Source organism: Diadema antillarum, unplaced genomic scaffold (genome assembly GCF_040938485.1).
Source record: "Diadema antillarum isolate AM-2024a unplaced genomic scaffold, OU_Dant_1.0 seq00001230_RagTag, whole genome shotgun sequence".
NCBI lineage: Eukaryota > Metazoa > Echinodermata > Echinoidea > Diadematoida > Diadematidae > Diadema > Diadema antillarum.
Window position 1 is genome coordinate 1,040,955 of NW_027272018.1, and position 14,046 is coordinate 1,055,000.

The 14,046-nt window shown below is 38.8% G+C and overlaps 1 protein-coding gene across 1 annotated transcript in view; it reads left to right on the top strand.

The window, feature by feature from the left end:
* Nucleotides 1–10,211, top strand: part of LOC139745039 (uncharacterized) — a 34,892-nt gene extending 24,681 nt beyond the window's left edge. The window contains exon 2 of the mRNA XM_071655452.1: nt 6,316–10,211. Coding sequence (XP_071511553.1) covers nt 6,316–6,953 — 638 coding nt within the window. The 3' untranslated portion in view covers nt 6,954–10,211. The remainder of the gene's footprint in view (nt 1–6,315) is intronic.
* The last annotated feature ends 3,835 nt before the right edge of the window (nt 10,212–14,046 follow it).

Sequence of the window (14,046 nt, forward strand, 5' to 3'; positions counted from 1 at the left end):
TGTTGTCTAAATAAACACGGGGACGACGAAGAAAATGAAAGTCAGCAGGCATACGGTGTATTGATCAGAGTCGATTCCCATGCGCAAAACATGCTTGCCCCTCACTTGTCCTACATGGAGTAGGCCAGGGACAAAATTTACTATTTTTGCTTTCTTTTAAAGGCTCCCTGCAATCCGAATGTATCCAAATGTATGTTGACCTCTCTTAATGCCTTTTGGTCTGTGTATAACTAAATCACTAGATATTTCATGAAAATATGTTTCTTGAAAATATGCCTCATACGTTTTTAAACATTTTTCTTAATTTTTTCTGCACTCTGTTAAGCCCCATAGATTTAAAAAAAACTTCCAGATCATCTTTGTTCATAGTCCAGCCATGACATCACCTCGTAACACTTGAGTTAAACAATATATAGACACAGTTATGTGCCTTACTATTCATTGGTATTACTCAAAAAATGCACTTACTAACAAGAGCATACTCGTAATTGTGTTCTTTTTCATGCAAATATTTCTGATAAGTTTTAAAAAATAGCAATTCACAAGACTAGGCGGCGATCTCAAACTTTATAATAGGCTTTTGCTGTAGAAAATATGCCATGCACAGAATCGCTCTCTTTTTATTTTACAGTAATTCAGCTTGCCTGTCATGCCTAAATTTAGTCGCTTTACAAATCCGTCAGGCCTATAATCGTTGACAGCATTGTTGATGCCAAGAATGCAGTTCTTTTCTTCCTGAATTCGTGCCAATCAGGGAAATCAAACTTGTGAAGCTTTGTGCCTACGCGAATGGGTGTCTTTTGAGTATATGAGACGATCACCTCTGCAGTTGCTGCTAGTTTGTGATGACATGTTAGAAGGTTTGAAAGTCCATCAACTTTCTTATTTCCAGTCCGATAAGTTTTCTTCTTATATAATGAACGTTTGACTGTTCGATCGTTCCATTTATCCCAACCTTAATTATAGCGTAGTTTATGTCAGGATAATACTAATAATGGTGATGATGGTGATGATAATGATGATGATGATGATAATAATAGTAATAATGATAATGATAATGATAATAATAATAATAATAATGATAATAATAATAATGATGATGATAATAATAATAATAATAATAATGATGATGATAATAATAATAATAATAATAATAATAATAATAATAATAATAATAATAATATGGTCTTCTTTAATCAGCGTATAACCTCTTCGGTGTTGCCACTGCCCTACCATTATCATTACCCCAGCTTTGCCAGGCACCCATTTATACACCTGGGTCGAGAGTGACATGGTGGGTACAAACATCTTGTCCAAGCACGCAAGCACTAGACGACGGGATTCGAACTCCGGTCCTCCTATTGAAAGTCAAAGGAGTCTTATGCCACAGTGCCCTCAAAATGATGCGCATGTATAGGTCCTCTATGGTATAATCGTAATTCATAGCAGACTTTCCAAAAGTCCGGATCGCCCTCTCTTGCGCGTGTGAGTCGAACATTGCGGGATTGCGGGATCTGCTCATTCGTCGATTCTCCGATCTCCTTTTGAACTTCCCATGATCGGATCCCTCGATTTATTTAATAATTCAGAGGGAAAAACAAAAATCGGGGTCACCTACCCACCCTGACCAGCATTCGCTTTCCTCTTCTTCCTCGTTACACACACACATCCAGCTTCTTTTCCATTCAGTGCCTCGTGTGTTGTTGTTATCTTTACCTTTTTCCTTTCGATTCTCTAACCAAGCTGGTATCCCGTTCCAAGATAAGGTTTGTCCCCATGAGACCTTTCAGCTATTAAAGGGGAATTCCGGACCAGTGAAAAGTTTGTCTGATAAAAAGGAGTTAAATTCTATTTACACGACAGTGGAACTTTGATCAATATTGGATCAAATTCAGCGAAGTCGGAAAATGTTGAAGTTCATCTAATTTTCACTAACAGTCAAAATGAATATGCAAACGAGTGTTTATGGTGTCATCGTCTCGCACATTTTGTCATATAGTTTGTACACAACGTTTTCATTTGGGGGGGGGGGGTTGTTTTTGTCTGAACACAATTATACCCCAGTTTCAAATCAATCAGGACGCAATATTTATGTGACTGATCATTATTTAAATCTATTCAGCGAGGAATAACATTACGTTGTAAACTACTTTGGCAAAAAAAAAATATCGAAATTTCGTCAGTTCTTTGTATACAATCAAAGGAAAATTGTGAGGTGATGACATCATCAGCCCACTCCTTGCATATTCATATCAACTGTTCGAAAACGGTTTCGTGAAAAACTGCGAAACTTCCCTTATATGTTTCTCCAATTTTGATCAAATTTTAAACCCTTGTGTTTATGATATTTTACTCTTTTTCTTTCAGACTAACTTTTAACTGGTTTGGAATTCCCCTTTGATGCTTGCTATTTCTCGAGTCTTCAGGTATCAAAATTCCGCAAGGCAATCTGTCAACATGTCAAGAGGTTGATGTTGGTCATCCTTGTCGGAGGTTGTCTGAGTCTTACTTAAGATTGCACGACTTTCAGACCTATATATACTATTATATGTGTATTGTCAATTCGTTCACTAACAAGTGATGCTGCGAACGGTTTTTTTAAACAAACTTCATGGGGAGATAGAAACATTTTTTTTTGAAAATTGTCTGTGTCTAAATCATTCAACGTGTTAGCCTGAAACACGTATACAATTTGCCGTGTCACTCTGTATTTAAATTGCAGTAATACGTGATATGTAAATGTATGCAAACAGAAGTGCACGAATTTCATGAGAATAGATTGTAAATAAAACCAGTTATGGGGAATTTTCATGTTTCACATGTTCTCATAAAGCAGTGATGTTGCATGCAAGATGAATTATTGTTGAGATGTGAGGTGGTAAAGTCGTCACCTCACAAACCTCACAAATCTTGCATAAATTTCGTTTGTTGAAAGGAAACCAATGGGAGTATTCTTGCTCATTTGTTTCACAGTTCAGCAGTGTTATAGGTCCTAACACTCACGCAAGGAGAGTTCTTAGATCATCACGGGAGGATCTATATGTAATACCCTCCATTTCAACAAACTATTATGGCAAACGTAGTTTCAGGCATGCCGCCCCAGAACTGTGGAACAGCATCCCAAGTGATATAAAACATGCGAGTTCCATCAATAAGTTCAAAACGTTTTTAAAAACGTATCTGTTCAGAAAGTAACATAGTGATTGTCGATGATGATTTATGCAGCATTCTACTGTTTCTGTAAAATTTTATCTTTTTTGTATGTTTCTTTGTCTCCCTCCAAAGCGCATAGAGACCTTGCCAAAGGTATGCGCTATATAAGAACGGTGATAATAATAATAATAATAATAATTAGCTTTTAAGGGGTAGTGGTATTGCAGCTAGCTAATTAGGGACCAAAGTACAAATTTACGGAACTGTTGTACGTTTCATAATGACATCATTCATTAATCACTTGCTCATGTGCAGCCATTATCACCATTTTTTTCAAAAAGATATGAAACATTCAATGAAATCCCGTAACCATGGTATAACGGTCCTATCATACGTCGCATTTCAATGAAACTTGTACCTTTCCGTGCGTGGCATTACGTTCTATATATTGAAGTCAGTTTCAAGATTGAAAACGTAGGATCCTATAATCTTATTTCGAGGCAATCAACTCATAACACTTTGAAATAAACGTATCTTATAGGTACGCAATGTTTTGAATAAAAGTCATATGGGAGATATGAAAGGTTTTGGCAACAGAATCTTTTTTTTCAACTTTGAAAGGATTTGACTGTAGTCAAGTAAGGATCATATAAATAGTTAGCAGAGTTGTTATAATTTGTAACTTTGTGTCGGTGTTGAAATGTCACGGATAAGATTCGGCAAAATCGTCAGAGGTATCAATGTAGGACTATTTAAAGCTCACAGTCTCTTCTGCTGATGTCTATGCCGAATATGACTTTGGAGCCCAAGCCGGTGGTGAACGGGTCGTGGGCAGGATTCGCACTGGAAGTTTGACACTGGTTAGTGCGGATCGAGGATGCTGAAGACATTCCCTTCTTCTTCTGCATTTTGCCTCCTCATTATGTTGTCTGTTCTGCTGCGTATGATAGGAGCTGGTTCCATTGCGGATGGCAGTCCCCAGGCTTTCCTATTGTTGGGAATAATGTTCCCATGCAGATGGCTTGATGTTAGTTTGAGCCAGGGTTCATTCGAAGTGGTCTTCAAAAAGAAATTTCTGTCCTCCTATGGAGATAAAGTATAGAGTATAGTTGGAAACAACATTTTGGCTAAATATTTGACACATTATTTTCTTCGAACTCTACATATTTCTGTATTTCGGCGTTGTAATTTCAGATAGCTTTAGCTGAGGCTCTTTTTTTTTATCAAACCGTCTGACAAACTTTCCTCTGACATGACCACTTTTATCATTAAAGTCTACAGAACTATAATTAAATGACTGAGCTTCAACCAACCTTGAATTGTAGAGGGCAAGCTTTCGTCCTCTCCTGAGGACTTTCTCAAGCCTAATGCAGTGGAGTGTTGTCTTGCTGCCGTTGCCTGTCTTTATTAATCACTGGACCATAGATTGGTGAAAGGGTATATCCCGAGTCTCTGTTGAGACTCAACAGAGACTCGGGATATACCCTTTCACCAATCTATGGTCCAGTGATTAATAAAGACAGGCAACGGCAGCAAGACAACACTCCACTGCATTAGGCTTGAGAAAGTCCTCAGGAGAGGACGAAAGCTTGCCCTCTACAATTCAAGGTTGGTTGAAGCTCAGTCATTTAGTTATTCATCATCCCCAGCCGATGAAAGTTTTTAGTATCTACAGAACTACTTTTGGACTATGATCTTTCCATGAAACTCACTTCTTAACACCAAACATGGGTATTCGTCTTGCTAAGAGCAGGGAGGTGGAAGGCGTCCACCTCCCTGCTAAGAGTAATGAAATGACGCAATCCAAAAAGAAATACAATATCAAACAACTGGTAAGATTGTATGTTCTAGTACACCATAAAGAAGAAAACCGTGATACCTGGTGAACATGTTGCTGCACTGTGAACAAATTCATTAATGACACATGATGATTGTGTGCATGTTTTATGCGAGAGATCGGTTCCGATCTGAACATGCACGGTGTCTTAGTGTTAAGTGTATAATGTGGAAGAGATGACATTTGCATCTCAGCCCTAATTTCTTCCATAAACAATTGCATATATATATATATATATATATATATATATATAAAGCGTTCCCGAGGTCACCTTCATAATAATGGGTAGTTGTATACCAATTTAGTTGTGAATGAATAATCAAATATTGTATATACACTTGTTCAAGACTCAACTTAACTTAAGAGAAAATAAAATACAACTTTGCTGATTGGGTTGTACTAAAACATGATAGGGAGAACCGTGGGGGAAAATAGTATGGTAATAGCAGACATGGTAAAAAATTGAAATTATGATCATATGATTATCATTATTCTATGTCAAATGCTACCAAGACACTTATACTACCGTTCTGTCGGAAGAGGAGAACAGTATTAAACGGATGGGCTTGTAATAATTATACAGGCAGACAAAATTGATTATGGCAAAATCGTGATTCCGTTGGCAGTCTGTATTTTCCAAATGATGAATTCTTCTAAAACAATTTATTTACGAGAATTAAAGAATTGTATCTATCCTCACCCTTTCCCCCTCCGCAACAACTATCCTCCATGTCACACATAATGCACACGCACACAACCGCACATGCCAAGCTCCTTGAACGTATTATACAGAGAGAGGGGGGGGGGGGAGGGGAGAGCAAGGAGGAGGGAGGGACACTTCAGATTATGTTTGCCAAACAAAGTGCCCTTTGAGGTCACAGATGAAACAATGAAACGAACTTCAGGAGTCATCAAACTTTTACCACACACAAAAAAGTCGATCATAAATCCTCCTACTTCAGAGACGGGTAGATTTTTTTTTTTCTCTCTGCTGACACGGCAAATCATGATTATTCAAAATTTGAGATAATTATCATTTGTTAGGGATAATATGATACTTAACCTATCCATTTCATTTTTTTTTTTTGGGGGGGGGGAACGTTAACATCACAGTTGCTTACTTTGCAACTTGAAATCCTTCAAACAAACGATTGCGCACCATATCAGTGCAGTCACCAATCTTTTTATGTTAAGTACAACTGTGAGGCTCTACTATCTGGATTTCTTCATAATATATAGGAATCATAATCATTTTGATTCGAATTTAACTGAACAGACATCAAATCAAATAACTAAAATCATCCCTTTTTATCTTGTATTTTCAGGAATGGTGCTACAGTCAGCTAGTTCAAAGTCTGAGACTGCAGACGTGAAGAGATCTTCCTGTAACAAACAGCAGCAACCTACGAGCACCACGCTCAAGTCGCCGAAACCGCCGCGCCAGCGGCGGAAACCTCGAGTGCTCTTCTCGCAGGCACAGGTGTATGAGCTCGAGCGACGCTTCAAGCAGCAGCGCTACCTCTCGGCGCCCGAGCGCGAACAGATGGCCAACGGACTCAAGCTGACGCCGACCCAGGTCAAGATTTGGTTCCAGAATAGGCGTTACAAGAACAAGAAACAGCGTGACACGAAGACCATAGAGCTGGGAACCGCCACAGCTGTGGCGGCGGCGGCAGCAGCTGCCGCTCGACATCAGCAGAATTCCGACCAGTATCCACCCCGCCGGGTGGCCGTGCCCGTGCTGGTTCGAGACGGAAAGCCATGTCCTCTCAACGCCAACCCTCCACCTTACTCGTACTCGTGTGCAAATTACACATATTCCACCGGCAACGGGGGAAGCCCGGGCCCCCAGTACAGTAGCAATTCGTGCAGTTACGAATTCTCGTCAGCGGGTACGCCGTCGCTACCGTCCAGCCAATACACCGACTCATCCGCACCTCAGCATGGCAGCAGGACTTGGTGAAAGATGCGGGTTCGAACCCCATGTAGAATGACAGCTTACCTATCCTTTGCTACCACAGTATCTGCGTCGTTGAGCCAGCGAATCAAGCCGCATGCAGATCTACCGCTGCAAAACGTCCGCCCTCTCCACTCTTTTTGTATCATAAACGCACCTTGGCTTGAGATAGACTGACGTTGATTTACATTGCAGCAGGCAGGGAGGTTAAAAGCAGCGAGTGTGTCTGAATTCCCCCTTTCTAAAATAGGGACGGACCGTGTGCTGCGAGAAGAGTCGACTGCATTCTATTTATACACTGGAGAATGAATAGTTGAAAGTGCCTTCGATCTTCTTTATTCTAAAATTGTACAGTTTTCTTATGCAAGATTTTCCTTTCAGGTTCAGATCGCATCTAGAGATCGTGTAGACTTTGTCAAAAACGACAGGTGTCGGGTTATTACATTTTTTTTTCAAAGTACAATGCACATGTACTTGAAATACACATCACGAAACTACATGTAGCTTGGGAGAAAGAGGTAATTGCAGTGAACTATATGATTAGCCTGTACATGTATATCCTTAGATAGTGCAAAATTCTTGCCATAATTTGTTGTCTAACGTTTCTTTATAACTTTAGCTGCTCCCCTTGTTCAACCACATAGAAATCTACAAGACTACAGTGTAGGTCGCAGTCGCCTGGCATTTTCTATTTTGTTTATTCCATTGTCAACCTTATTTCTGTCCCTTGTTATTTAGATTTACTATTTTTTCTACAAATTTGAAATAAATGAATAGTATCACATTGAATGAATGTCTATAGATATGCCTTAAACCACTTTACTGATTATTTGCCCATGACAAATTACTTCATGTGTTCTGTTGTTATGTATTATTTCTTCAAAATGTATTGTTTTACATGAATCGGGTACATCATTCAAGTTTATGTAAGATACATAATTCTATACCAACTGAAGACACTGTGTTTATTTCTGAGCGTTTACTAGTGTTTATTATTAATATTGTATTTGCATGTTCTTGGCTTGCTATTTGACATTGAATTGCCATAATAAGCCACATGATGAATAGGTCCCTAATTAGTCATGGCATAAGCGGGCTCGGGTCTCATGCTTGTGAGTATTAAAAGACGGCTAAAGATAGAGAGAGTTGGCTTAAGTGTCAAATGTTAGATGAAGGTGTTCGCAATGAAATTTTACATTTTCAAATGTTGTCGAGATACCGTCATGAAATGATAATCAACCGGATCTGCTACTTGCACACATGTTCATTTCACAATAGATATCAATTTTGTAGAGGTTACTGTGTTTATGAAACCAATACGTTATAATACTTGTGGTAGATACCTTAAACAAAGGATTCGAGAACATGCACTCTCCTCTATAAGGAAGCACTAAATTCTGTTGTGATATTTTGTAACTAATTCTTTTTCACTTCTTTACGCAACTATTGTAAGATGTCTAAAATGAAATTATGTAATATTTTCTCTGAATTAATTGAATCAAAATACTTCTTGCTGCGTTTTGAGGAACGGAAATTCGGTATTAATCATGGCAGTCGAAGATGTCGGAAAATTGGTGTGATATAAGTAGTGGTTGTATCGAGATCACGTGTAGTCTGTGGTCAGTTTGTGACTGTAATGATCATGACTAATGTACTGATATACTGACTAGTGGGGCTTAACTGCAAATTCACGTACATGTATACCGTGCTAAGTAGCAGTGACTTTCATTAAGAAGAAATTGTGGTCCAGTGGCAAGGACCTTTTGAACTTTAAAAGGGAAGGTTTTTAGTTCAAATCTTGCCCGATGTTCATGCACATACTTGACCAAGACCACAAGAAGACGGTTTACCCACGTTGGCGGTATCATATTGATACCCGGGCCCAGCAAACCAGTACTAACACACATGCTTAGGACAAACTGTGGGAAACAATACTGGTAATAACAGTAATGATAAAAATAGAAATTATGATGATGATATGATTAGCATTAGTTTGTAGTCCAACGCCATAACAAGATAGTTCTATCGGAAAGGGAGACTAAGGAAAGGGTTGTAATAATTACACACGCACACAAGTCATGATTCCTTCAGCACAATGGTTCACCATAAAGTCTTTCTTGCAAGAATACATGAGCTGTATAGACATAACCACGATGTAAATCTCTACAAGCTACGAGCTTACTCCGGAGCCGTCGTTTCTTGTTGTTCTTGTTCTTGTTTTGTTTCTTTTTGAAGGTGTGTGCACGAGCAAAAACCACCTGGTTGGAGGGGGTGGGGTTGGACTGTAAGCAAATCCCTCGGAAAAACTGTGGGTTTTAGAGAATTAGTTTGTTTATTTGTTTTATAAATTTATATATTCCTAATCTTTTGTCAGGGTAGCCCATTCACTAATGTTGGGTTTTCCCCTAAGTATTTCAATGTTTGTTTGTTTGTTGTTGTTTTTTCTATCCAAAAAGCAGATCTAGATACTGCACCCCACCCACTTTATATTTCTGAGTCATTGACGAGTGCGGTTGGGCCTGCAGAACATGAGAGAACAGGTTATTTGGGGGGTGGGGAAGGGTTGTTTTCTGTTTTGTTTAGTCTTCCTTGGTGTATTTATAATGACACCGTTTCATTACTCAATTAATGACTGACATGTCGTGTTTTTTTTACCAAGTTAATCATAGGTATGCCTATCGCGCACAACAAACATACACACACACACACACACACACACACACGCATATACTAACACATCAATCGACACGCGCATACGATATTATACGAAGGAACACAATAGCACAAAATAGAACAGGTCAGGTGACGTCATGACTGAATCAAATAACCCGGCATGAGATTGCCGATGACGTCACTGGTATACTCAGCCGTGCAAGAATTCACTTTAATATACAGATACCCTGACATTACCAACAGCCGCCTGGTTGTACACATGTAGTCAATGGCGTTTTGAGTTGTCGGTCCTGACTGTCTAAATCAAATTGATGATTTAAATTCAGTTCAGGGACTAAAAACAAGAGCGAGCCAATCCGTGTATTGTAATAACAATATGTGTGTACGTTCGGTTTGAATTCCGATGGCTCTTAATTGGTGCACGCGGATCTTGCGTAATCCATTGATTGTATGACTAGATTATTTTCCACTACCTTGGTGAATTTCGGCCATCGTGTCACATTATAACTCTTGATTACGATTTCTGCACGACAATCACATCGTAACTTATTTTTGCTGGACATGTAATAAAATAACAAACAGAAACGAAAACTGTTTGGGACCCCGTGTCCATTTTATCGTGATGTTAGAGTCATATTCATAATGATAGAATCTGACGTGGTGGAAGAGAGAGAGAGAGAGAGAGGGAGGGAGATTTAGAAAAAAAAAAGAATATTCTCGCGATAATATTTTGACAGTGAGTCAGGAAAGAGCTTACCGTCGTGAATTAATGATGTAAATAATGACTAAGTGTTCTTAAAATAAAGCGTATTTCAAAATTAAAGAAGAGAGTAGATTATTTTTTGGATAACCGCATGATACAATCCATACTGGTGAGGAAGTAATACGCCAACGTAAACTCTTGTAAAAATCATAAGTACTTCGATTTGCCGTGTCCGATTTGGCACTTCGTGTGTTGTGAAAGGCCGCACTGTCAACAAACATTAAGTGCGTGTCTGCTTGCTCCGATTGAGACCTTGCGAATTTCTCAAGAACTCGTAATACATTTCCGGCCTAAATGCCCCCGCATGCAACGCGACTTTTGTTTCGATTTCCGACCAGCTCATTTGATTTTCTCGCTCCAAAAAAAAATGGCAAAAAATGGCCGATCAAGTCATCGATCAACACTCCTCGGTCATGTTGTCAAGAGATGAAAAAGAATTGGGGTATTAAAAAAACATAAATTGCAACAGTTGTGTGATCTTTCATTGTCTATCATTACAGCAGTTTTGTTCTACTTTTTTCATAAACTGATAATAACCATCACTTTATGAAACGCTGAGGTCCGAATGCACAAAGGTGTGTATACATCGAATCCATCGTTTAATTGCGATCTAGACTAAAACAAACACGAAATAAGCCTACTTTACTCATGCTTTACGTTTCCGTCCGTTCACTTATATAAGCCAGTTCGGAGTTAGCCCATGTGCACATTGGTACAGGTGTACCGTACAAATGGTCTTTTTTATTCTCTCAGTTGGTTAGGCACTTTACTATTTTTCAAAGTGACATAACGCATAAGCTTAACCGACGTAACAATTTATGGAATCCATCAGTCATGTTCAAACAAAAGACAACCAGCGCAGACCAAGTGACAGATTGGTCTGTCAGTTACCACTTGGGGAAAGCGTCCGTTGCATAATTTCACATTGAATGTATTAACAAACTTTTTCTCATACTATACTCTTACCAAATATACCCGGCTTGCTGTCAGGTGAATGAGCTGGCAAGCACCATTTACATGTACAATGTTACATGAATAACTGTTAAATTGCGAATGCTAATCTCGGTGAATCTAAAAATCGAATGGAAAAAACAAACAAAAACAATTGACTAATTTCTTTTCATACGCAAGGTGGAACTCTGAACAAGTTTATTGGATGTGTGTAGTTAGCATCCATTATATGCAGTCGAATTTGTAACGTCCATCGGTAGTAAGACTGACGAACAAGAACAGTCGCGTGTCCATTACACGCTATATGTGCATAATAATGACACACCTTTACCCGCAGTAGGACCCTATACATACAACTGTCAAGTTGACGAACATTTGACACGCAATAAGAAAGTTCCCGCATTTAAACTTTTCAAATGCTTTCACCGAATATAATATATAGATAGAATCATGACATCACTTCACAACTTTCCAGGTTATTTGGACAGAAGGAATAGGCCTACAATAACACCCGAGTGTTTGGTCGATGATATTAGCAAATACAAAACCACTTTGACTCTGTTGTTGCCGTTGCTAGATTACGATAAGACAGCAAATACTTGACGCGCATGATACAACTCATTCTACATATTTTCATGTTAAAGATATTTTTTAAACGTAATTGTATCTAGCAAAGATTTAATAAACAGGTAAGGCTTGTAAGATGACGATATCATCACCACCTACAGTTTCCAAATGTGATTTACTCTAAATATCACTGTGTTTTTTTAAAGATGGGAAATTCTGGAACTCCATAACTTTCCCATAATAGCGTGGTAAATCCGATGTTGATGAATCCTCCGTGATTCTGACAATCTGATATGACTCTGTTTATCAATTAAGTTGACTATGATGTAGAATTGGACTGAATACATGTATAGTGCTTGCAAAAAAAATTTTTTTGGTACTTTCTCATTATTGCTGTAATGCAGACAAACAAACAAAAGAAGAACAGTAATGTGATGGTACCGCTCTGGAAAAGCTCTAAAAATGCACTAAATGCCCCCCCCCCCCAAAAAAAAAAAAAGAAAGATGCATTTAATGTATGTTCAAGTCTGCTTACACTAGTAAGAGAGTGCTGTCGGTCCAAGGTGAACGGTGTGATTTTGATGCTGTTTCTCATGTTCGTTGTTTGCATTGCAGCAATATAGACCGGTTCTGTAATGAATTCAGACTTTATGTATGCTCTGTTCACAAAAGTTGCCCTTAACAACCACAAAGCTTGCAGGAGGCTTGCCCTACCTACATGTAGCAACAGGAGGGAACAGGTGTATGAAATGCTTCGTTACTAGGCCGTAGGGAAAGAAACATTCATTATTATGTAATACATAACAGAACGTGCAATTCCAAAATGCGATAACCTGTGGAATATTAACACTTAACATGTTATCTTGATTATACAGGCGTAACATGCAAGAAGCAGATGTCCTGTGTGTTGTAGCCACCTGCTCATGTGTATTATACTCACATGCGTGTGTGTGAAATTAATCAGTAGGGCCTATGTGTATAACACGAGAGTTTATGCGCAGTTTTCAATGCAATCAAGGAGCTCAATGTATTGTGTTTGAAGCTTCTTGATGCAATCTCGCAATCACGTTCTTCCTCGTATCGCGTCTTGAAGATGGGGTAAATCACCAAAAGCAAATAGAGAAAGTTACACAATGTATCAGTCAAGGGTATCATTAACAGTTACTATTAGAAATTAGTCGTACTGCTTCACTCGTGGTAGTTTTGCGACATTGTTTAATGACCGTGATAAGCATAGGGGATTTCATATAACTGCACTGTAAAACGAATTGGTGCTTCTCTCTAAGACTACAGTATTCTTGCACACAGACACACTCGTGCGATTTCAAACACAAATGGCATGATCTCGTTTTGTTCACAGAGAACCAAGAATATTGTGTGTGCTATCAATGTTATCGTAAAGCCCTTAAGTAAATCTCTAATTGTCTCGACTATGCCCAGAAAAATAACGACTCTGCCAAGTTTTAGAGCACACCGTGTGGGAACATTCGGTCGCATGGTCCCGATTCTGGAAATTCTCCCGGACGGAAATATTGGATTTCACGAGAAGCTAGAGAGAATCTACATGGGTGTATGCGTGAGAAGAATAATGACTTCTTTTATTTGAGCATAGAAACAATGATTTCCGTGTTTTAGTTATAAATAACCAGGTGGTATGGGAAATTCTTTGCATTTATTTTCAAGTTTTTCTGAAGATAACCGTGTTTGGTGGAAACTGTCACATTCGGGAATTAATGAAAGCCTTATGATATTGAGATGACGAGCTTACAGCATTTTGTATTGATAATAGTCCATGTTATAATGGGGTTATTCTATCATCCTCCAGTTTTATCATATCCAAAGGGGCGTTCGATCTCCATGAATATCGATATATATATATATATATATATATATATATATATATATATATATATATATATATAGTGTGAGAGATAGTTCCCTGGGTCCCGAACGTGCGCGGTGCCTCATTGTTGGTTGCATATATATTGAAGGAAATTGGACTGAGGCGGGACGTTGCTCTCGATCTTAGTCTCCCTTTTATTTGTCAAGCTTTCGGCCCGTCATTAGGCCTTCGTCAGGACCTGCGTGGGACTCGTATCGTTATCGTGCATCCCAGCACCGTGTGCTCATCTTCTGTATGTTGGG